The sequence below is a fragment of the Scyliorhinus torazame genome, chromosome 2, assembly GCF_047496885.1.
Source record: "Scyliorhinus torazame isolate Kashiwa2021f chromosome 2, sScyTor2.1, whole genome shotgun sequence".
Lineage (NCBI taxonomy): Eukaryota > Metazoa > Chordata > Chondrichthyes > Carcharhiniformes > Scyliorhinidae > Scyliorhinus > Scyliorhinus torazame.
Window position 1 is genome coordinate 256134036 of NC_092708.1, and position 26089 is coordinate 256160124.

General features: G+C 47.4%; 1 protein-coding gene across 1 annotated transcript; it reads left to right on the top strand.

Annotated features, from left to right (window-relative positions):
- Nucleotides 1–26089, top strand: prlh2r (prolactin releasing hormone 2 receptor). Its single transcript, XM_072486177.1, has 3 exons — nucleotides 1–150; nucleotides 14519–14560; nucleotides 23246–26089. Exons 2-3 carry the CDS (start codon nucleotides 14539–14541, stop codon nucleotides 24355–24357), a joined length of 1134 nt encoding a protein of 377 aa, XP_072342278.1. The 5' UTR covers nucleotides 1–150; nucleotides 14519–14538; the 3' UTR covers nucleotides 24358–26089.

Genomic DNA, 26089 nt, shown 5'->3' on the forward strand with positions numbered 1-26089 from the left:
TGAAAATGCCGCCTGAGTTGCCGTTTTCTCCTTTTGCTCTCTGCTCTCCCGCATCTTCACTTTAAATTGTGTTGCTTTCATCCTACCCGGGCAGAATACAGTGATTCATATCAGAAGGATTCTTTGAGGATTGTTGAATATAACCTGCAGGTCAGTTTAAAGCTTTCTCATTAACGCAGTAACAAGCATATTGAACAGGTAGTAACCATGGATCGATTTTCATGTTGTCGTTTATGTCTGCAAATTCGTTTAAAGCTATAAATAGCGATTAGATTTGGACGGTACTTTTTCTATTATGTTTTGAGTTCATTTAAAAAGTTGTTAAATCTGTGCCAGAGATAAATTATTTTGAAATTAGCTCTCGCAACTCTTCTGTGTGGGCTCTTATTTATGTCAGTGTTAAAAGTCTGACGTTTTTTTCGCAAAGAGCTCACTGTTGTTTCGTACAATAGACAGGGAAGGTTGTAAGCGAGATGATGGGTTTACACTTGCTCCATCACGGATCGTGCTGCCGATAGTGCAACTTGAGGCCGAGTGCTTTTGAAGTGTTTCAGTTTGAGGTATTACCCAGGGTGACAATTGCAATCGAACCTCTCTGTCTATATCAAGAGCTCACGGTGTTGCGGGCTGTACAATAGCATGGTCAGAAGATTGACTGGCCGATAGGAAAGAAGGGTTGAGATAAATGTGTCATTTTCAGATTGACAAACTGTGACTCGTGAGGTGCCACAGGGATGAGTGCTGGGACCTCAACTGTTTGCAATCTATATTATTGACTTCGATCAAGTCGTTTAGATGGGAGGGTGGGCTAGTGGCATTGTGGTAAACAGTCCAGAGGACCCAGGCTAATGTTCAATCATAGAATCCATACAGTGCAGAAGGAGGCCATTCGGCCCATCGAGTCGGCACCGACCCTCTGAAAGAGCACCTCACCCAAGCCCACTCTCCCGCCCTATGCCAATAACCCCTTAACCTAACCTGCACATCCGCGGACACTGAGGGACAATTTAGAACGGCCAATCCAGCTAACCTGCACATCTTTGGGCTGTGGGAGGAACCCGGAGGAAACCCACACAGACACAGGTAGAACGTGCAAACTCCACACAGAGAGTGACCCAAGGCCGGAATTGAACCCGGGTCCCTGGTACTGTGAAGCAGCAATGCTAGCCACTGTGCCACCGTGCCGGGGTAGCCGAGGTTGGAGCTGCCTTCGTTGGCTGGTGTAACGGATAGGTCCTCATAGACATGGTTCCGCTGGGAAGGACAGAGGGGTCTGTCAGAGGGTGCTCCTGGGGCGGGAACAAGGTTCAAATCCGGTCCCTTACTCTCTCTGGCAGGGAATGGGTGCTCGTAGGGCCGGTACAAGTTTCACGTCCAGTCCCTTACTCTGTGGCGGGCAGAGAAAGCTCCTTTGCCGGGGACATGGGTTCAAATCCCACCATGGTAGCTGGAGTTTGATACTAAATTAATGAAATCTGGAAATGAAAGCTTGTCATCGATTGAAACCATTGTCGATTGTCATTTTTTAAAAAAGCATCTGGTTTGCTAATGTCCTCTGCCATCCTTACCAAGGCCTCCCCCCAGAGTCACCGTAATGTGGTCGACTGAAGTAAGCCACTTAGTTCAAGGTAAATGGGGTGGGCAACAAATGCAAGAACCACAATCCATGAAGGAGCAAAGAAAAGTGGGAAAGCAGTTATGAGAATGATGCAAAGGGGTATGGGCGGGTTAAGTGAGTGGCCAAAAAGCTGGCAGATGTGGGGAGACTATGAGATTGCAATGGAAAAGCAAAATATTATTGAAGTGGAGAGCAATCACAGAATGTTACAATGTATGAGAGACCTGGGTGCCCTCATATATGAGTCACAAATCGATAGCCTTCCGAGTCAGGAAGTAATTAAGAAGGCTTTTATTACAGAACGGGACAGGGAGCATTAAATAGGGAGGTCTTGCTCCAAATATGGAGGGCATTTGGTGAGGCCACATCTCGAGTGCTGTCTGCAGCTCATTTAAGAAGGGATACAATGACATTGGAGGAAGTTCAGAGAAGGTTCACTGGGCTGATTCCTGGGATGATGGGGTTTGTCTTATGAGGGAAGCTTGAGCAGTTTGGCTAATACTCATTGGTGTTTGAGAAGAATGAGAAGGGCTCGTATTGAAATGTATAAGATTCTGAGGGGCCGCTTGCTGTGGCGATGCTCTCCCCTTGTGTGGAATCTAGAACTAGGGGGCACAGTCTCAGAATAAAGATCTTCCATTTAAGATGGAGGTGAGGAAGAATTTCTTCTCTCAGAAGATCATCAATCTTTGGAATTCTCTTCCGAAAGAGAAGTGGAGGCTGGATCATTGAATACATTCAAGGCTGAGATAGACAGATTTCTGGCAAGTTTTAGAGGGACAGGCACAAAGGCAGATTTGAGACTATGATCAGATCCAGCCATGATCTATTGAGTGGTGGAGAAGATTCGATGGGCAGAGAGGCTTACTCTTGCTTCTGTCTCTTATGTTTCTGTGAATACCAATTCCAGTTTAACTCCCTCTGTCCAGGTCAACTACATGGGTGTTAGCAGTCTGGGCTGACTGACAATAAGAAGGTCACTTGGCAGTTTGGCAGCAGGTTCACGTTCCTCCAGAGATGGACTTACAATGAAACCCACCATACCTAGGCACAGGGCCCAGACCAATGGGGAGGCCCCGTGCTGGTCGATGTCGGTGGGTAGTTCTTGGGCACCAATCAGAGCTCAATAGCTCTGCGTTTGCTGATAGGCTAAACAGCAGGCAAGGCAGAACATTATCAGACGCTGATTGGTTGAGTCCCCTGAGGGCTGGAAAACACTGATCTAAAGCCATTGAGGTGACCAAGAAGGAGAGCGGTAGCAGTGAATGTGAAGATCGCCTGTGCTTTTGCCTGAGTCAGCAGCAAGGCAATGTCATTGAGAGGAGGAGGGCTGACTCGACCCCGCCAAAGCTGAGGAGGGCTGAGAATGCGAGGCCATAGCCAGGCAGCCAGCAGCGAGGCAAGGCCATCGAGCAAGGTGAGGTGCAAGGCACTGGTCGTTGAGGGGAGCAGCAAGGCGAATCGACCCCCAGGCCAGGGCTGAGCAGGCGAGACAACAGCCAGGCAGCCTGAGCCAGCAGTGAGGCGAGGTAGTTGAGGTGTGAGGCAGGGCAAGGCTGGAGTAGGGGTCGCAAAACTGGGAGTAGGGGCAATGGGGAAAACCTGTGATGGGGTTGATAACTGGGAGTGAGGTACAAAACTGGGAGTAAGGGGGCAAAGCTAGGAGGGGGAAAAGTTGAGAGAAGGGACAGAGGTAGCAAAGCTATGATGGGGATAAAGTTGGGAGAGAGGGGGCAAAATTTGGAGGGGGAAAAGCTGGAGAGAGGCCAAATTGGGTGGGGGGAAGACTGGAAAGACTGGAATGGGGGGCAAAGCTGGAGGGGGAACAAAACTGGAAGTGGATCAAAATGGGAAGTTGTGTTTTTACAAGTTAAAAAGCATTAATGCAGCTAAGCAGTGATCAGTTTCTGTTTTTGCGTTCTGTGGGGCGAGGGTGGGCGGGGTCAGGAAAGGCGCAACATTATTGAGGGAGGCCCCCAAATGGGGATGAGCACAGGGCCCCACAAAGTGTAAGTCCGCCACTGGGCTCCGCAGAGCCACAGCCAATTCTCCAGGGTAGGGGCCTCGGCAATCCTAGTATTATGGCAGTAATCCTAGTAAAAGGGCGGCACGGTAGCTCAGTGGTTAGCACTGTTGCTTCACTGTTGCGCTAGGGTCCCAGGTTCTCCCTCTGTGTACCCGAACAGGCGCCGGAATGCGGAGAATGGGGGCTTTTCACAGTAACTTCATTGCAGTGTTAATGTAAGCCTACTTGTGACAATAAATATTATTATTCTGATAAAATGCTCAGTTACTGGACTGCTGTGAGAGACTGGTGTCCACAGCCACGGAGGCAGCAGTTTGTAGCTGTGTGGGACCAATCTGGGCTTACATGGCCACAAACACGGATCTCATGACCCAGGCTAAGCTTTCAACGCGGCACTCAGGTGTTGGGTGGTGTCTATCTGAGCAGCAGTGGCAGCTCAGACTGCAGGCACCAGGCCCAGATCACGTCTGGATCCACAAGTGTTCTCATTGGAGTTGGCCACCAGCATGCTGACAAGGATGGGTTTCAAGCTCTGTGAGAAGCCCAGGGCCACGATGATGCTGCACTCCACCATGCTCCTTGACAGTGACTGTGCGCCATCTTGGTGTACTTGACCATTAGTGTCTGCCCCATTGAGATCCTCAATTCGCCTTCTGCAGAAGAATCTATCTGTGAACTTGCCCTCCGGGGAGATAGGATCCACGCTCTCTTTCGCCCTGGTTTGGCTGAAGCCCACTGATGATTCACCACATACTGCTTCCAAATTGAAGCTACCCTGGAAAGTGCACACAGTGCCAGTATCAGATATGGTGGCTGCAAGGGTCAGATCAAGTGTGAGTGCTGCTTCCTCAGGGGTCTGTTATGTCTATCACTGACTGGCCAGATGGTAGTCCATCAGCATCTGAAAGCAAAAAAAGGGAAGGACTATCCTGAGGGGAGGTGCTGGTGGAAAGCAAGGTGTCTATGATCACACCATCTGCAGCTTGCACTTCAGGTGAAAAGGGGCACAATGCGGGAACATTCTCTCATCCGGAATGTTCTCGGTAATTCTGGAAGCAACAGGTTCGGTCACAGCTGTCCCCATGATGTGAGACACTGACTTCTCTCGAGGGCATGATGCAGGGGTGCTTGTCCCCGCTCTGGTTTTACCCCTCCCCTTCTGGGCCACTTTGTCCACCGCTGTGTTTCCATGTGTCCTGATGAAGTGCCAACCACAGTTGAATAGCTGGGGGTAGGCAGGTGGGGGTTCTGAGGAAACAGCGAGAGGAGGATTGTGAGGCTGACTAGAAGGTGTGTGAGGGTGAGGTGACGTATCTGAATGTTCAGCTTGAATCCTGATTTCGAGAGGCTGCTAATGGGTGAGTTGTGAGTGGGTGGGGGGGAGGTGCTGCACTGAGCATCGAGAGAGGTCAGTGGTACAGTGGGCAGGAGATGTAATGAAATGATGTATTCACTGACCTTGATCACCCATGTGAGATCATTGCACTTCTTCTGGCACTGCTGTCAGCTCCTAGACCCAGACTCCAGGAATTGACCCCCCTGACCACCTGATCCCATTCCCTCCCCGGGGTTTGGGACCTTGAGGACCTCCTGATTCCCTGTGGAATCATTGCTTCTCTTCCCCTGCCCGCCACCTGTACGAATGCCTCATAATGTCACGTGGGAAAACGTGAGATCTCTCTCTTCTCCCTGTTGCTCCACTCGGTGTGTTCCTATTTGTGGCCAATAACTACGCAGCACAGCTTGTGTGTGATAAGTGCGGCTCCCCTTTGAGAGGGGCAGGCGAGCTGAAACAGATGCTTGCCACTCACACCTCTCGCTCTCCCCATCGAGCCTGCAACCCGCCAGCACTTGTGTTCGGCACAAGGCACACGGATATCATTGAAATGAGATGAGACGGTGAAGTTTGTGTGCTGCCTGTGCCTCACCTTGTCTCGGGGAAAGCTGATTGTGAATGGCCCTTGGAGGTGGCTGCGTGTGACCTGTGTGATTTACACACTCCAGCCCGGCCGGCCGTAAAGGATTTGTGGTTTTACTTCTGGAAAGAAGGACTTGCTAAAATTAAAATAAAATCCCAGCCTGTACAGCAGAAAGGCAATGGAGCTGAACTCCGTAATGTCCCTCTGGGTCTGATGCTGGGGCGAGACAAATCTCAGACTGACACTAATAAATCCGTGACGGAATTCAGAAGAAGCGTCTTGGTCCAGGGAATGGTTCAAATGCACAACTCACTCCCGCATGGAGTAGTTGAGGCGGGTAACATTTAAGCGGGACTGAAGAAAACAGGAGGGGGGAAAGGATTAGAGGGTTATCTTTGTATGGTTAGATTAATTAAAATAGGAGGAGGCTCATGTGGAACATAAACACCAGCATAGTCTTGGCTAAATTTATTCATGGGATGTCATTCCCCATCCTTAATTGCCCTCCATCACATTGCTATGGTTCTGGAGTCACATGTGGACCAGACCAGGTGAGGACAGCAGATTTCATTCCCTAAAGGACATTAGGGAACCAGTTTTTACGACAATCCACAATGATTTCATGGTCATCATTAGACTTCCAGATTCTTATTGAACTCAAATTCCACCATCTGCCATGGCGGGATTTGAACCCGGGTTCCCCAGATCATTGCCCTGGGTCTCTGGACAATACCACTACACCACCGCCTTACTTTGTATTGGACACCTTTACATATCTTAGTTTGCAATTGAGCCTGTGGGAACATTCGGATTGAGGGATGCCATTCAGCCCCTTGGGCCTGGACCAACAGTCAGTTAGATCATTGCCGATCTACGCCCCAACTCTATATTCCTGTCTTTTTTATCATGTCCCCTGGTACACTTAATGATCAAACATCTATCGATCAGAGTCTGGAATGCTCCAGTTGTACCCCGACATCGACAGCCTTTTGGCATCAGTCTTGTCACTGAGTCAGAAGGACATGGTCACAAGTTCCACTCCAGAGACTGAGCACTTAACCGACACCCCAGGGCAATACTGAGGGAGAGTCTCACTGATGGAGGGACACAAGATGTTAAACTCGGGCCATGTTCATCGACTGAGGTGCATGCAAATTCACTCAGAGAACAATCCAAGAAGAATCGTCGAGTTGTCCCGCTCCCCTTACCAACGTTCAAGCCTCAGGTAACACCACTGACGACCGGATCTATCTGGTCACTGGAATTTCTTTTGGTTCACTGCTTTTTACCTATAAAATTATGACTATACTTCATTAGTAATTAATTGGCTGTGTATACTTTGGAATACCTAAGGAATGTGAAAGGAGCTGTATAAATACTGAAAAAAGAAAAGGAAGGACTTGCATTCACACAGCATCTTGCACAACCTCAGGGCTCCTCAAAGCTGTTCAAAAACAATGGAGTATTATTTGAACCATCATTACTCTTATAATGTAAAAAAACTATTTGCATACAGCAAACTCCTGCAAGTCAGCAATGTGATAAAGGATCAGATACTTGGCTTAGTGTCATTGATTGAGGAATAAATATTGGTCAGGACATGAGAGAGAGAGAGAGAACTCCCCCCTCTCTGTATCAAATAGCACTTTTGGAGCATTTATATCTACCCGAGAGGCCAGACATGGTGGCACAGTGGTTAGCACTGCTGCCTCTCAGAGCAAGGCACCAGGTTCAATTCCGACCTTGGGTAACTGTCTGTGTGGAGTCTGCATGTTCTCCCCGTATCTGGGTGGGTTTCCTCTGGGTGCTCCGGATTACTCCCACAGTCCAAAGATATGCAGGTTAGGTGGCTTGACCATGTTAAAATTGTACCTCAGTGTCCATAGGTTAGATGGGGTTATGGGGATAGGATGGGGGAGTGGGCCTAGGTTGGGGTGCTCGTTTGGAAGGTCGGTGCAGATCGGCTGGGCTGAATGGCCTCCTTCTGCATTGTTGGGATTCTTAGATGACAGGATCTCGGTTTAAGGTCCTCATGCAAAAGACACCCTGGCATTCTCTCTCTCCCTCAATGTAGTACAAGCCCTAGATTTTGTTTTAGTGCCAGGAGTTAGGAGCTAACGTGTTTTTACTTGTTTTCTTTTTGACTGTAGTGATGAATAACCTTGCCACCTTTGCTTTGAGCTCCAATGGATGGTTGGCTGAATCGCAAGTGTCGATTTTGCAATCTGCTTCATGATTGTTTTTCTGATCTCCCTTGTTTGCCTGCAAAGCCTTGACCACACTACACAGGACATGCAGCCAGTGGCCAAATTCTGTGCAATATTCTTCTTCTTAACCAGGAAATGGCAATGGACATATGCTGAAATCTTTATGCTGAAACCTCTGCATGATCTTGCCCTACCCAATTCGTCACCCCGATATCCTCTCACAAATGGCTCAGGGGGCTCTCGTAATTGAGTCAGAAAGGACGGCATCTTGGTAAAGAGATTTCTATGCAAGCGTCCCAATGACAGCTCCCAATATGCAGAGCAATGAGCCGATGATGCCAATCTGTGTATTGCGTTAATTCAACACTTTGGCTACGATTTTTGAACTCCATATTCCACACTCCCGCCGACATCCTGCCCTAACCTCACACAGCTGACCATCACATTCAATGGCATTAAATGCCTACCTCATCCTGCCACCCACCCCGCCATTGGCCCTATTTAAAGTGATCATGAACAACCTACTGTTCAGTTGCTGCATTTTAGTTTCCTCTTGGTTGGTTTGGCAGCTTGTTCGAGCTCCCTCACTCTGGGAGTGGTCTGGCTGACCTTGTTTGTGCCGTTTAAACTGTTGCATTTAAATAATTTGCTCCCAGCCACGGGCAATCTGGTAGGGTTTCCTGTGGTCATTGAGTCTGTCAGAAAGAATGAAGGGCGGCCACGCAGAACAGACCAAGCTTCGAGGAGAGAGAGGAATTGGAGTGGGGGTGGGAGTGCTCTGGGTAGGGGGCTGCATTGACCCAGGATCTTTAAGACCAATTCTCTTATCTAAACTTCAGCGACCCCGGTGGATGAGCCTTCACTCAGAAAGTTGTGGCTGAAACCTGTCAAGTCTAAATTCAAAGCAGAGCAAGGACCACCAAGGTGGTTGTCAAGGAGACCATTGAGGTCAATTTGTTTTATACTGTGCCCTTAAGCCATTTTGTTTTTGTTTTTACCAGTGCACTTCTTTCTACATAAGGTTGGTTTTAAAAATACCCAGTTGTTTCACTGCGCTGTGCTCGTTCCAACCTTGCAGAATGTTGCTCAAGCGTTCTGCCATTTCCTAAATGAAGGCCCCTTACAATCCGGAAATAGCATTACATTTTCAGCAGTGTTAACTTGAATCTGTTATCATCAGCGGCTTCTTTATAGGCAGGTCTGATAGCGTAGTTGGGTGGTTATTGTTAAAAATTAAATCTGGTACATGATTTTTCCATGTATCTTCTGTAGTAGCTCGCCCCATTAAGGAAGGATAATGTAACCCGATCAACCAATGGGGAACAAGCACGAGGATCTTGATGCGGAGTGCGGGCTTTGCAACCACTTGTAATCCTAGTGCTGAGAATGAAGACATTGTTGATTGTTCTGTTCATAAAGTTCGTCAGTAAATAAACCCTTCATTGTTCACTGGTGGTGGACAATCATTGCATTCACTACACTGGCGACGAGGAAAAACAGCAGCAACTCAAATTTCACTGGAGAAAAGAGTTTTGAAGGCAGGTTTGATTATAAGAGTCAAGTCCAATTGAGTCCAGCCTGACAAAGGAGGCAATTAGTCTCTTTGGAAAATTAGAAGCTTTCAATGCTGCTGCAGAGGACTGGGTACAGTATGTGGAGTGTTTGAAATACTTTTTCAGGGCTAATGAAATAGAAGGGTAGGACAGGAAGAAAATCATTTTGCTGGCTGCTGGCTGGACCCACGGTATAACTTGATCTGGAGTTTATCATCCCTGGATGCTCCTGACAAAAAGACATTTGTTCAACTCATTGAGCTAGCAAAGGGGCATTACCACCCAATGCCCTCAATAATATTACAAAGCTACCCCATCCTCAAAATAGAGGATCTTTACGCCAAGTTGGCTGGAACTTTGACAAATATCAAGTTGGACATGAACCACACTTACCAACAGTTAGAACTGCAAAACGCACCAAAAGGATTTGTCACCATTAATACTATCGAGGAGTTCTTCCAAATATACACGGCTACAGTTTGGCGTTTCAGCAGCTTGTGCTATTTTCCATGGGAGAGTTTGCTGCAGGGTTTTCTCAGGGTTGTCATTTATTTGGACGACGTTTTAATGATCCACTGAAGGGGACCATACGGCTAATTTGGACGAAGTTTGGAAGCGGTTTCAGGAGACAAGCGTGTGCTTAGAGAGAGAGAAGTGCACCTTCGAAGCAAATAAGGTTGTTTACCTTGGTTATTGAGTGGATGCTCAGGGATTACACCCCATTGAAGAAAAAATTAGAATGATCAAGGAGGCGCCGGCCCCTAGGAACACCTCAGAACTCAGATCTTTCCTGGAAATGATCAACTATTATGGGCAATTACTCCCAAATCTATTGACATTGCCAGCACTATTGCATGTGCTGTGAAAGAAGCGGCAGAGATGCGGTTGGAGAAGTTTTTAACCAAGTTAAGCAGGCACTTCAGCCTTCATGCTTACTGGTACATTTCAACCTCTCTAAGAGGATAGAACTTACATGTGATGCATCACCATATTGGGTAGGGATTTCATATCCCGTACACCGGAGGGTGAGTCCAAGAGTCCCATTGGATATGTAACAAGAACCCTAACAGACATGGAAAGAGGATGCTCCCAAACCAAAAAGAAAGGCCTGGCTATTTTCTACGACATCAGTAAGTTTCATCAGTACATATACCGGAGGCATTTCACTATCATCACAGACTGCAAGCCACTTTTAGGGTTCTTCAAAGTGATTCTACTAATTGCTTCCGTGAGGATGCAGCATTGGATGCTATTCTTATCGGCCTACGAATATACTTTCCAACATCAGCTAGGGACTCACGTAGCCAGTGTAGATGCCTTAAGTAGACTTCCGTGAGCAGAAAGCACGCCACTCCCTCTTGTACCGGAAGAGACTGCAATGGTCTTAAACTTTCTGGACTCTAATTACCTGTGACAGTGCAACCAAGTAAGTACTGGACTAATAGAGACTCATTGTTAGCGAAGATTAAACATATGATACTGCGTGGATGGCAGAATGAGAAAACTTCAGAGGAAATTAAGCCTCATCAGCTCAGGAAAGATGAAATTAGTTGCGAGGATAGTGTTATCCTTTGGGATACAAAGAGGATCACTGTTTGATGAGTTACATGCGCCTATTCGGGCGTCCCCAAGATGAAAATGCTGGTGATAAGCTACGTATGTTGGCCTGGCATCGATGCGGGTACAGAAAAGGTTGTGAAACAATATGGCCCATGTGAGTTATACCAAAGGTTGCCAGCCATAGCTCCCTTGCACCCCTGGTAATGGTCGGTTCAACTTTGAGTGAGAATTTATGTAGATTACGTTGGCCCATTCATGGGGGCTATGTTCCTTTGGCTAGTGGGCAGCCATTCGAAATGGATGGGAGTATTTGAAATTAAGTCAATGGGCTGGATTCGCCAAAAGTAGGGCTTTGTCCCCACGCCAGCGTCAAAACGCGGGCGTTTCACTCTGGACTTTCCTTAAGAAAGCAGGGCCCCGTAGTGCTCCTCGCAGCTCTGGCTGCGGATATTGGGCCCTGCACTTCCGTTCGGGAGTCCGCGCATGCGCACAGCGGCGGCCGCCCTGTGCGACATGGCGGACTCCCGAGATCGCGCGCGCCAGTGGATCGGTGCCGCCTGATCGCTTGCCTGGCCGCCCGTGAGACCCCCCCCTCCCCCCCCGGTGAAGGATCCACCCCGCCCCTACCAGGGCAGCCACGGGCTGAGTCCACAGCCGCCACCGGCCGTTCCCGACGGCTGATAGGTAGTTAGAACCACGCCGTCGGGAACTCGGCCAGTTTTCCTCGGAGAATCGCCATGGGGGACTCTGTCAATAGTTCACGCGCGAGAGACTCCCGGAGAATCGTGGGAGCGGCGTCGGACCGGATTTCGGCATAAACGCCCATTCCCTGCCCCCTGCCGATCGCGATTTTGGCACGTTGGCTCGGAAAATCCAGCCCAATAACTTGATTACCCACATTTGAGAAACTGCGTAAATGCTCCGTCACCCATAGTGTACCAGAAGTGCTTGTCTCAGACAATGGAACTGCATTCACAAGTGTGAATTCCAGCAGTTCATGATGTTTACCAAAATAAAACATATTTGTATCGCACCATATCACCCATTGTCGAATTGATTTCTGAACGCGCAGTTCGGGCGTCCAAGGCTGGTCTCAAGAGCAGTCACCTGTGTTACTAGGAACCAAAATAGCACGGTTCTGTTAGTCTTCAGAACCACCCCCCATACCACTACAGGCATAGCCCCAGCGGAGTTGCTGATGGGTTGTCACTCGAGAACCAGATTGAACCTGGTCTTTCCAAATTTGGCGGGGAGGGTGGAGACAAGGCAGAGTTGTCAGAAAAGGAATCATGATTCGGCAAATGTGGAAAGAACATTTCAGATAGATGGCCCAGCTTACGGAAAGAGTTTTTCAAGTGGACTAAGTTGGGTACTGGGCGTTGTGGTGACCAAGATGGGACCGCTGTCTTATGCGATGAAAGTGCAGGACAATTTTTTGAAGAAACACTTGGGTCACTTGTGGAGAAGGGAACCATCTCAGTGTTACAGCCTGATCCACTTGTGCCAGCAAGCAGTGTTGAACCCTATGAGTGAAGCGGTTGATCAGCCAGTGACCAGCCAAAGTGTTGCTCCGAGTGGAACTGAGGAAACAGTGAATAGTGATGAACTGGCATCAAGTGGGAATTTCAGTGAAGCAGGCCCAACTAAAGCTATCTTCAAAAAGTATAAATTGTTGTTTCCTTTACATTTGGTACTCCTGTGAATTGTCCTGATGAGTCCAAGATGAAAAGCTTCAACAACATGTGTCTTTTTTAGCAGTTTCAATAGGTGAAGCCGGTTGCCAGTGTCCACTGCATTGCCAGTGTCCACTGCATTGCCACTGCCCATGGAGTTGCCAATGTTCAATACAAAAGCAAAATACTGCGGATGCTGGGACGGTTTGATTGGTGTTTTGTGTGTAAAACACAATGTAGGGATTTTTACCATTGACTTTGTCAGAATTTCAAGGGAACTGAACTCGATATCAATTGGTCGCAGCAGAAATCAACAGTGCGTAGGCAGTAAGTTATACCTGCTAGGTTACTGAACAGAGTAGTGTGCTTTGCTACTTCGTCTTGTACAGCTTCTTTAGCAGGTGAGTGTTAGAGGCTCCTGCCAAAATGATTCCTTATCGTCTTCTCCTGTACTTTATTGTTGAAATTCTCTCTTCTTTATACCTCAAGGTGATGGTCATCTGACCCAATAAAATTATTATATTTGTCCACAACAGCTGACACTCTGCTGGTTCAGAACATTTACACATCTTGAGCTCAACCTACGTGGGCAGAACTCAATCTGTGTGGGCATTTCCTGCTGCTATCCATTCTATTTATCCTGCCTCTCTTTGAATGGGATCAACAAGCAGCCACTGGTACATTTATTATCGATCCTTGACAGACAATGATACTTGCTGAAGTGGTCCATGGCTTTCAGTAATTAATCACCAGCACCTCCTTATTGATGCCATCCTGTTTTGGCAGACGATCCATTCAAGTATGCAGGTTACATTTTAAAACTACTGCTTTTCCACATGAGTTGCTGCACCGTTGAAAGTTACCCAGGTTATTAGAAGATAGAAGAAAATGAGATAGAATCCCTACAGTATAGAAGGAGGCCATTCGGCCCATCAAGTCTGCACGATCCTCCAAAAGAAGACCCTGGGCGCAATTCTCCACTCCCACGCCGGTTGGGAGAATCGCCTGTGCCGCCAAAATTTCCGGGGACGCCGGTCCGACGCCCTCCCGCGATTCTCCCCAGCGGCGGGAACGGCCCGGTCGAGTTTCGCGGGCCGCAGGCCGGGGAATCGCCGGAGACACCCAAAATGGCGATTCTCCGGCACCCCCGCTATTCTGAGGCCCGGATGGGCGGAGCGGCCAGGCCAAAACGGCGGGTTCCCCCCGGCGCCGTCCACACCTGATCGCTGCAGTCGTGGGCGGTGCGTGAACGCTGGGGGGGGGCAGCCTGTGGGGGGGGCCGAGGGGGGATCCTGCACCTGGAATGTGGGGTGGCCCACGATCGGTGCCCACCGATCGTCGGGCCGTCCTCTCTGAAGGAGGACCTCCTTCCTTCCGCGGCCCCGCAAGATCCGTCCCCCATCTTCTTGCGGGGCGGACTTAGAGAGGACGGCAACCACGCATGCACGGGTTGGCGCCGGCCAACCCGCGCATGCGCGGATGACGTCCGTTATGCGGCGCCGGCCGTGTCATCTATGCGGCGCCGCTTTTACGTGGGCGACAAGGCCTGGCACGTGTAGATGACGCGGCCCCGATACTGGCCCATTGTCAGGGCCTGAATCGGTCGGGACCGGGGCCGTTCCGCGCCGTCGTGAACCTCAACGGCGTTCACGACGGCGTGGCCACTTCGGCGTGGGAGTGGAGAATCCCGCCCCCTACCTAGGCCCACTCACCCGCCCTATCCCCGTAACCCCACCTAACCTGTACAACTTTGGACACTAAGGGCAATTTTAGCATGGCCAACCCACCTAACCTGCACATCTTTGGACTGTGGGAGGAAACCGGAACACCTGGAGAAAACCCACGCAGCCACGGGGATTATATTATCCACGCAGACAAGGCGGAGCAGTGAGTCATTACAAAAATGTGTATCTGTCCATATTGATGAAATATTAACAATATTATAATGACTTGTGATTACAGATCAACATCCCTAAGGTGACATGAAGACTCCAATCAGTTCAGGTGAGCATATACGATGCAAATAAGCCTGTGCCTGAATCTTAGTACCAATGTTTAGCAGTGTAGTTATTCTGCCTGGCTCCGTCTGCATTCACTATCGATGTACTGTCACCATATACCATAATATTTATTCATAATAGACTCGCTGATTAAGGAATCTGTCTTTAGAAATCTTTGGGAGTGACATTAAAAGGAAGAGAAATGGGTTAAGGGATCAGAGAGATGGGACCGGCTGGAAAGCAATGGGGACCTAGGTGATGTGGAGCTGGAAAGAAAGGTGCTCCAGGGCTAGGAGGTACTGGGACCGGGAAGAGATACATCAAGAGAAACAGCTGTAATTATAATAACTTTGAGTTATAATAACTTTCCGAGGTGGACAATTATTATATGTAAATATCGGCAATCTCCAAAAAGAGCCTGGAACACATTTCCCTTGGTTACGAAAGGACATCTATGAGGGCAACTGAAAGTAACACTGTTTTCACGCACTGTTGCCCTCTTTTCCTTTCACAATCATTTTTTAATTTAAGATTAGAAAAGTCATTAGTTGCAGCTATTTTTCTAGTCGCCGACACCAATCTTTCGCTCCGCCCAATTTGGCTCACTGTCTGACAACAACCTAACTCACCCAAGTTTCATTCACCCATCGCCCTGTGCTAATTGTTCCACATTGGGTCCAGCAATTGCTTGATTTTGAAATTCACGTCCTTGGGTTGGATTTTGTGGGGTGCTGTGGCCTCCATCCTCTTGGCTAAAACATCAGAGACTGTGGGGCACTACCCTCGTCCCGCACATTGCCTTGCTGCACTTCTGTCTCAGAGGAAAGTTCCACCTCAGAAAGCTGCCAGCCAGTCGGGTGGCTGACAGCTCTGTAGTCCCAGGAAAGCCAAGTGGGAGCAGTGGCCACGAGCAGTGGCCACGGCTGGACTACAGGTGGTCTCACCCCACTGAGGAGCCAAGGTAAATCTGGGATCAGGTGTCTCAGTGAGGGAGTTGAAGAGTTTGGGGGAGCAGGTTCAAGAGGCTGGAGGGTAGGGTTAAAAGGGGAGTGGGGAGGGGAAATTACCTTGAGGGTTGGTGCCTCCAATGTGCCAAGACGATTGGCAAAGGAGGCTGCTTCCCATCTTGCTGCTCACCAGTCTGGCCAACTTCCCACTTCACCTAGCTTCTGTCACCATGGGTAAAAAAAACACCTGAGGCAGGATGAAGCACTTGAGTTGTTGTGTTCCATGGCTTCCCTGATCATGAAGACACGCGTAGGACATGTGTGGTTGGCTATAAGAAGTACTTATTATAAACACGTGGACAGGTAACCAACAAACCTATATACAGACAATTGGATCTAAGTTACTGGAGAGCTACGGTGAGATGCGACTGTCCTGTTGTCCGTCCTGCTACCAAATGCCGCGTCCCATCAGTCACCTGATGTATATCTGGCACCATGTGTGTTTGGCTCCACTACTGGCAGGAGGTCATAACTGTCACTACATGTATTTATGATCAGCTTTATGCAATGATACAATTATATACAGTTATATACAGATTTGCATATGTGTATATCACCACATGAGTGACCATTCATTGGCAACTTTAAGGCTTCAATAGGCTGATGGGCGAGCGGACCCATGCCCCCATAACATTTCAGACAGGTCAGGGGCAGGCAAGTAGGTGCATGAAGGCCATCAGCTGGATTATGTGTTCTCCCCCCCCCCCCACCTTTAAATCTCCTGGAGGGGCATCGTAAAATCCAGCCCCTTGTTTTCAAATACCTCCATAGCCTCCCTATCTCTGCAAACTCCTCTAACCCTCCAACCCTCTGCGATACCTGCATTCCATTAATTCTGGCCTCTTGTACATGCCGACTTCCTTCACGTCACTATTGGTGGCCATGCCTTAGGCCCTAAGCTCTGGTATTCCCCTCCCTCCTCTCTGCCTCTATCCCCTTGGAGCTGCTGCTTAACATCTACCACTTTGTTTATGCTTTTGCTCACCTAACTCTTTCTTCAGCTAGGAGTCAGTTTCTTCTGATTTACAATCCTGTGAAGCATTTGAACATATTTTATTACAGTAAGAGTGCAATATAAACACACGTTCTCATAGTGCTTAAGAATTCTCAGTAGAGTAATTAATTCTGGGTCATTGCTCAATAAACCGACTGCAATGATGTCAGCGGTTGAAGCTTTGTGTAACCTTATATTATCCATCAAGATAATGGAGTGCAATCAAACTTAGTGTTCGTTCAGACAATTGCTACTTCTGAATAAAAATGAACAAAAATCTATCAACCACCTCCTCCCGAGTATCAAGCAAAAGCTATTTATTACAGCCTAAACATCAGAACAAATGTGGGCCATTCAGCTCCTTGAGCCTATTCTACCATTGAGTTACATCAGGTTAGTTAGAATTATTGGAGTCTACAAAAAAGGCCATTTGGCCCAACTGGTCTTTGCTGGCGTTGATGCTCCACACAAACGTCCTCCTGTCCCTCTTTATCTAACTCTATTGACATATCTTCCTATTTCTTCTTCCCCCGATTTTCTGCCCGTTCACACTGGTGGGATCTTACGGTCCCGCTGACGGCGGTCCCCCTGCCGAGGGTTTCCCGGCTGCACGGACACCCCGTTGACAGCGACGGGACCAGAAGATCGCGCATCCAGCCGCTGACGAGCTGCCCTCCGCCGCTGCACGGGGAGGGAAATCCTGCCCGAGGTTTTCCCTAAATTCCCTATTATTGCTGTCTCAGGTTTATGGCATCCAAGTGTAGCCTCCCCGTAAATGGAAGCATTTTCTCTACCTCAACCCGATCAAACCGTTTCAAACTGTTAAAAACCTCTATGAGGCCACCTCTCAGAGTAACTAGTCCCAACCTATTCATTAAGTAAATACTCTCAATTCTGATCAGATCACAGCTCATCCTAATCTTAAATCCATCAACCCACCTTGGTTCTGCCTCTCTCAGTTTGGAATTTTCAGTTGATGCTCTTAACCTTTACATCGCATTTTAAGGGAGAGTTCCAGGCTCTCACTGTCCTTCCCTCCCCATCCTCTCCACTTTTATCCTGAAGGCTGGGAAATGGGTCAGGGGTGCCCATCTGTCTTGTCCAAGGTGTTCATCCTTACACATGCGTTTAAACAGTCCCATGAAGCTATTCCTCTACAGGAACCATCACAGGTGAGTACAATCCAGTCCTGATCTGATTTGTGTAGGGTGCCTGAGATCAAGAGTCGGGATTCTGGCTAGTTTATTCTTTGCCAGACGCAACTCCTTTGTTTCCTGCTGCCCCCAAAAGTACAGGCACTGAGACCAATGGCTGTGCTTGTCACATTGAGGTTAAGATGTGGGAATCAAACCTTGGGCCACTTGGTTCCTGCAGCTCAGTGCGATACTGGGAGGTACCTTTATCCTCTAAACAACAAACCAGTTTTACGCACGGACAATCAAAAATATTATTGTCCCATTTTTGACTCACCCTCGGCAATGCTACAACACAGGTAGATGGGACCAAGGCTTCATCAGTGAGTCCTGATTTCAATTCATCTACACATGTTTTTCTTTTATTTGTTTATAGGGTGTGGGCATCACTGGCTAGGCCAGCATTTATTGCCTATCCCTAATTCCCCTTGAGAAGATGGAGGTGAGCTGCCTTCTTGAACCGCTGCAGCCCATGTGGGTGTAGGTACAGGCAGTGCCAGTCGGGAGAGAGTTCCAGGATTTTGACCCAGTGACAGTGAAGGAACAGTGATATAGTTCTAAGTCAGGATGGTGTGTGACTTGCATAAGAACTTCCAGGAGTTGGTGTTCCCACAATCTGCTGCCCTTGTCCTTCTAGGTGGTAGAGGTCAGGAGTTTGGAAGGTGCCGTCAAGGGAGTCTTGGTAAGTTGATGCGTTGCATCTTGTGGATGGTTCACACAGCTGCTAATGTGCGTTGGTGGTGAAGGGAGTGAATGTTTAAGGTGGTGGATGGAGTGACAATCAAATGAGTTGCTTTGTCCTGGATGGTGTTGAGCTTTTTGAGTGCTGTTGGAACTGCACTCATCCAGGCAAGTGGAGAGTATACCATCACACTCCTGACTAATGTCTTGTGGGTGATGGACAGGCTTTGGGAAGTCAGGAGGTGAGTTACTTACCACAGAATTCCCAGCCTCTGACCTGCTCTTGTAGCTGGAGTATCAATACCGCTTTTCCAGTTCAGTTTCTGACTATCGCATTCCCCCCCCCCCCCCCCCCCCCCCCCCCCGGCCTCACTGACTCGATTATTCCAGCCCTGGCCCCGACCCAACTACCTACCCCAACCCAAGTACCCGCCTACCCCTACAATCACCAATGAGCCCCCCAACGCACCTATCCCCCACAATCTGACCTGACTACTAACCCCCCCTCAACTGGCTATCCCACTGAACACAACTACCTCCGACCTGATACAACTGCTCCCAACTTGAACCCTGCCTTACCCACGAAAGACTTGGACCGTTAAAACCTTATCTGAATATTTTATGAAAAGTGGGCGTGTGTACTCCTTATTCACCTTTTCTTGCGTCTGATGGTCATATGGAAGGATGACTCTGCTCACCCTTCAGTACCTCAGCTGGGATCGAGTTCCAGCTGAAAAATCCCAGAAGGGTTCAGTCACAGGCAGCATAAATGTGTGCAGCCATCGCTGCTAACTGGAAGATCTGGGCCACTGTTTCCTTTTGGCGGGAAGGAGCATAACTACAGACCATCACTGCAAGATGGTCACCAAGAAACCTAATCGGGAATTCAGAGAGTGGTGAGAATGTGGACCTACCGACCACTGGGAGTGCTAGAAGTGAATAGTGTCGATGTATTTAAGGGGAAATTAGACAAGCAAATGAGGGTGAAGGGAATGGAAGGTTACAATGATAGGATTAGACAAGGAAAGGTGGGAGGAGGATCGAAAGAGCATAAATGTCACTGGTTGTGCCGAATGGTCTGTTTCTGTGGTGTATATCCCATGTATGTTTGCAATGAAGGCTTTGCAATGAGGTTATTCATGAAGGCCCCACCTTCTCGACCTTTCCCCCTCACCTGAGGTGTTGTGATCCTCAGGTTAAATCACCACCAGTCATCTCCCCCCGCTCCCCCACCCCCCAAAAAGGGGAAAGCAGCCTGTGGTCATCTGGGACTAGGATGACTTTACATTACAATGAAGCCAAGCAGAAAATTAGTTCTGTGTTGATTTTTAATTGTTACATAAGTTTTAAGGGATTTGAATATATTCCGCTTCAGGCGCTACCCATACTTCCGAATTGATGGATTTGTACATTGTAAATTCTGTTCCACAACGTCTCAGAATCTTCATGAGTCATACTGGTGTCAAGAATTGACAGCATCTGGCAGTAATTTGCCCGTCTATTCTTTGCCTTCCTGTGTTTTGTGAATCGTGTTATTACTTGCGTCAAGTCCTTTTAATTCTCCTCTAGTCCCTTGCTCAACACATGGAAACAGAAGGAGAACATTCAATCCCTGAAGTCTGTTCTGCCATTCAATTAGATCATTGCCTGATGTAAATCTTAACTCCACCAAGCAGCCTTCTTTCCACATCATCTGTGAACCATCTAGATCTAATTTTAAGGTGATGTCCCCGTTTTCTACACCAGAGCAAAGAATTTTTCTCCAGCTAACCTTTTGATCCTTTTAATCATCTTAAACACCTCATGTAGGCGACATCCTGCAACTGACCATCACCGAGGCTCCAGCCATTCTGTCTTGAGGGGGCCTTGACCATCTCTGGACATCTTCTGTGATGTTTCTCCAGAACAGCACTCCTTCCCCAAGATTAGGAAATTAGTTGTTGTACGGCACTGACCTCATGTCGCACTCGAATCATAGCAACAGGAGCAAGCCATTCTGCCTACTTGTGGCTGCTCTTCCATTTAATGAGGTCATGGCTGAATTGTACCTCAACTACATTTTGCATAGGTCCTCTCACCTACCAATCACAGTTGTCATGACACCCGGGCTAGTGCACGGTCAATTCCAGCCCCACTTGACCCAGAGTTACAACACCAGTGAAATTCTGAGTTATTTTAAAATACCTGAGGACCTTGGCTGAGCCCAATAAACTGCAGCCAGGTTTGTAAAATGGAAACACAAATAACTTTTATTATTTAACAGTAATATAATTAAACTGACAAAAATGTAACTGACTACCTAATACCCTTTCCCAACCCCCCCTTCCTACTTACCCCCACTCTCTCTACACGCACACAAACAACACAGAGGGAAAAGGGAGATTCAGAGGTCAAGAAAATATTAATAAAAATAATAGGATAAAGGATCTATGATGCGCTAGGATGGCTTCCACCTCATGTGGAGTTCATATTTTTTGTTTCATTATTTCTTTCGTCTAGGTTTGAGATGGTTCTTTCTGGCAAGGGTGTCTACTTTCTCTGTAGATTTAAGGTCATTTCAAGTTTATCGTAAAGATATGCCAGACAATAACTGGTTTTAGAACAATAAAGCAGTTCTTTACTTCAGCAGCGGGCAAGAGAGAGAGAGAGTTCCTTCTCCTTTCAAGGTCTAATCACTTCTGCCCAGCTCCCTCAGAAGCATCACACAGGAACCAACTGACTATTCTCAAGCAGAACATTGTCCCTGGCCAACCCACAGGTTGCCAGCCAGCCAACTGAACAGATTTCCTCCAAAGCTGGTTGTTGAGATTCCCTCGGCGCCGACAAGTCTGTTTCCTCCTCCCCAAATACAAAACCTGGAAACACACTATCCTGCCTAGCAGGCAGCTTCAGCTTCAGTCCTCTGCTTAAAGACACATTCTGAATATGGGCCCATGGAACAAAAATAATAAAATACGATAAAAGGAATGGGAACAAAGGAAATAACAGGAAGGCCTCTTACACTGTTTTGAAAGTTTCAATCATCCCCAAGCACCCATAGCCTTTTGAGGTAGTGAGCTCCAGCTTTCCATTTTTTCGAATGAAACAATGCCTCCTGATTTCTCTTCTGAATAATCTGGCTCTAATTTTAAGATTGTGGGCTTTGTTCTTTATTCTCTGTCAGAGGAAATTGTTTCTCTGAGAATCTATCCAGTTGAATCATTTCAAAAATGTAAGCACCTTGATCAGATCACCCCAAAGTCTTCTATTCTTCATAAAACACCCACCATATTCAAGATATTTAATATCTCACGTACAGAAATAATTCATTTATACAAACATGTCCTTGGAGTCGTTGGCAACTGGTTAACTTAATTTGTATAAGTTTTCCATCACCGCACTTTCAGGTTCGTAATACACAAAGTGGTAATAAATCATTCCTGTTTAATTTACACAAGACAAGGCTGAGAAACTCATTGTTCCAATATATAACAAAAGTAAATATGAAAATTAATTGACTTTATATAACATAGTTCATGACGTCAGGAGTGCTTTTACACTCTCCCCCTGCTTCAGGTACCATGGCCTTACAAGGACGTTAGCCGCCGTGGATTTCCATTGGATTGGTACATGAGGATGTTTGGCAAGGCATTGCAGTGTTTTATCATTGCCTCCTGCAGTACGGCCGACATGGAAACTCTCCCACTCATACCACCCACCATCCAGATTATTGGAAGAATTCACAGTCTGATAGTCAACCACATTACCAACACACCTTCCATGGCCATCAAATTGAAGTGGGACTTGAACCGAGAGTTTCTGACGCAGAGGTGCTACCACTGTGCCACAAGACCTCTGCTTTGCGCTGTACACTGGTAGCACAATCACTGATGGAATGTCGGTAGTCTGGCATGATCCCATGGACAGCAACATTTGAAATGATCAGATCATTTGTGTTTTTGTGTTGTTGGTTCAGGGAGGAATATTGGCCAGGGGCCGGGGGAAAGGCTCATGCTCTTCTTTACAATAGAGTTGCAGGATTCCTCACGCCTACCTGACTAGTTCAACATCTCTTCTCAGAGGCACTTTCAAAGCCCCCCCATGTTTGGGTCTCTCCCACCATGCCCTCTTTCTTGTCGGACTTTCAAAATCCCTACATGATTCAGGGGGCACAAAGTTAATTAAAAAGTGTATTCTGTAAATGCACATGGAACTGGAGAGATTTCCTGAATTCTTGGGATTCTCCTGAAACTTTTTGTTGGGATGCAATCTTGCTATTGAGGGGTTACATCCGTTTTCTCAGGAGGTAAAACCAGAACATGGGAGGGTCCTCTAGCCTACAGATCAGGATAGTCTCAACTTAGTTGACATCCATGGCAGAACTGCTACAGTTGGATTCAGTGTCCCGGGGTAGGCGGGGAGCAGGGGATGTTCATGAAATCGTTCTGGATTTCAGCTCCTGGTTATATGGGAATGAGGTCAGCTTGCGAGGTCAGCTTTTCAAACCCACAACTTACACCACCGAAAAGGTCAAAACCCTGGCACTCCCTACCTAACTGTGGGAGCACCTTCATTATATAGACTGCAGTGGTCCAGGAAGATTGTGTAATACCACCTTCTCAAGGGCGACTAGGGAGACCAGCATCCCCCTATCTCCCAAGAGTAAATAAAATAAAAACTAGGGAGAGGGTTTGGGTATTTGAGGGATTGTATCTTAATTTGATTAACAGTAGTGGAAGAAAATGAGAGAGAAAACGATGCCCAATGCTTCAAAATAAGTGAGGGTGAACGAGTGGTTTACAACATTTTAATTCTTTTTATTTATTTTTATACAGGTGATCTTGCATTAACCTTGAATGAATCTGGCACATCAGCCATGACCCTGAATGCTTCAATAGACAATGTGACTATGGTTCCTTTGTTCTTGGGCCTTAACCTCCTCTTTGAGTTGAAACCTCTCTTCATTCCATTGTATACGCTGCTGGTGATTGTGGCTTGTGCGGGTAACCTCCTCCTCGTGGTCCACATCTCCACCACCAAGAAGCTTCACACCACCACCAACTTTCTCATTGGCAACTTGGCAGCCTCCGACTTGGTGATGTGCATCTTCTGTGTCCCAGTGACCGTTTCCTATGCGTTTGAAACCAAAGGGTGGATTTTTGGAATCTTCATGTGCTATTTTATAACCCTCATGCAATCTACCACTGTCTTTGTGTCTGTCTTGTCGCTCACTGCCATAGCTGTGGATAGGTATGTGGTCGTGGCATATCCAATCCGCCAGAGAATCAGGCCTCGGTACTGTGCCTACATTGTCGCATTCATCTGGTTGGTCTCCATCGGTGTTTCAATGCCTTCATCCTTGCACACAAACTATATAGACCTCAACCAGATTGGGTATAATATGATCATCTGTGAGGAGGCCTGGGTCGACTTGGACAGGCAAAGGCTGCTCTACTCCTGTATCATGCTGCTGCTGTCCTACATGCTCCCTCTCTGTGCGGTCTCCATCTCCTACTGCGCCATCTCATGTAACCTGAAGAAGAGAAATGTCCCGGGAGCAGCCTCGTGCAGCCACGAGAAATGGTCGAAGAAGCGGAGGAGGACCTTCTGGATGCTCGCCATCTCTGTCCTGTCCTTTGCCCTCTGCTGGATCCCCCTGCAGACAGTAAACCTGATTCGGGACATTGACCTCAACATTATAGACAAGAGCTACATCAATGTGATCCAGGTGTCCTGCCATTTGGTTGCCATGAGCTCCGCCTGTTACAACCCCTTCATCTATGCCTCCCTCCACAATAAGTTCCGATTCCAGCTGAACAACATTGTGTGCTGCAACAAGAAGCGGGCAAACGGCACAATATCCAGCCAAACATCCCGCTTGAACACGTGTACCTCTCTAGATGACCGCACCATCATCAGCTTAAAGGGGAAGCTCTCTGTGAAATAGAACAACATGTCTCTGCTAGATAGGACTAAAATGTTTCTTTGCCCCACTGAGTCTTCTGGAACCCAACTCTTCATTCACCTGAGGAAGGAGCTGCACTCCGAAAGCTAGTGATTCGAAACAAACCTATTGGACTTTAACCTGGTGTTGTAAGACTTCTTACTGTGCCCACGCCGGCATCTCCACATCGAGTCTTATCAAGGCACAGTACCGCAAGATAAATTGGCTGGTGCCTTCAACCAGAGCCCACTGGAGGGACTACTCCTCTGGACTCCAAGTAAAGTTGAATGAGTCCAACTGTATTGCTTTTAAGAAGCTGTAGCATTGGGCACAGGTTGTTGTTTAGTCCCCCGCTCAACACATCCCAAGAGTAAGGCTCCCAAACAAAACCCGGAGAGCGGGGGTTTGAACCATTGGACTGAACTCTGAAATTCGCTGTACTAAGAAATAAAATAATTTACGGCTTCCCTGTTGTGTAACGGAGAGGCAGAAATTGTCTAATCATGTTGAAAATCAGTTGACATTTCACTCAAAAATAGAATGTCGACTTTTGGACACCACTCCAAGAGGCGTGTGACAGCAGAGGCCAACCAAAACATACAAAAGAAAATTGCACATGAAGGGATGGAGGGCCACCCAGCTGGGCTGAGTGGTGTTTTAGTTCCATTTCACTCAAGTAGATTCTCAGCTGAATTCTTCAGAAAGAAGGCAAAATGAAACCTCAATGGGTTTTGGGAGGAGTGAGTTCCAGGTTGCCACTTCTCTGTGTGTGGCTGAGTTCATCCTTAGTTGATTGAATTAAATATGGTAGTTAAAGAAACCAGGCCAAACGAGACAACCGCAAATGGCAGTCAATTCCGATTAAACATACGAGGGCAGGGAAAGCAACACTTCTGAGTTAAACTCGCTGGATGCTTGGGTTCCTGCTGTGGAATAAAAAACGATGTTTGTGGCTGACTGAGCGAGTTTGGAAAATGTGGAAGTAAAGCCTTCGGGTGGATCAGAGTATCCTGACTTCTTGCAGCTAGCGCTGGTCCAATGTACCATGTCCACTCGACATTCTAGGCCTGAAGTTGCCAACCAGCAGGGGTTGCTCTCCATCTCAAGGACTGAAAGACAACTCTCTGGTGCACTGCAAACATGGGAGACAAATCCTGTGGCACTTAAAAAGAGAAATAATGCGTTTGGGGAAAAAAAAATATTTGAACACTTATTTATTGGACCAAAAACGATCAGACATGGGATTAAAGACAGTTGGACTGATAGTAAAGAATTGTCCAATCAGGTTGGCGGAACCAGGCGATGCATCATCAGGATGGACAGACAAGGTGACCAATGGCAGGAGAGTGAGGCGCACAGTGATTGGAGGCAGGTGGTCATGTAATGAATACTCCTGAACTATGACCCGACCCATGGTTACAAACTCTGAAAGGAAAAAAAAATTACCCCATCTTGAGAATTCAATCTATTGTTCAGTCTGAGAGACCCTTTTTAATGCAATATTGGACCTGTGGTCAGATCACAAGTATTGTATCAAAGTGTTAAGATATGAGAAGGAAGCTACAGTATAGTCAATGACTTGGGAACTCTCAGTTAGGGAAGAAATGGTCTCGCTGGGACCTGTCTGTGCCAGCTTCTATCACCGTACAGCTTGAGGTGCAACCGTGATCATTGCTGTCGTATTTACATTGGATTATTGATTGTACATGGAATAAAGATCTAACAGCCAGTCGAA

Coding starts and splice junctions, on each gene's coding strand:
- prlh2r (XM_072486177.1), top strand. CDS start 14,539: ATGAAGACTCCAATCAGTTCAG. Junction 14,561..23,245: donor GAAGACTCCAATCAGTTCAG/GTGAGCATATAC, acceptor ATTTTTATACAG/GTGATCTTGCATTAACCTTG.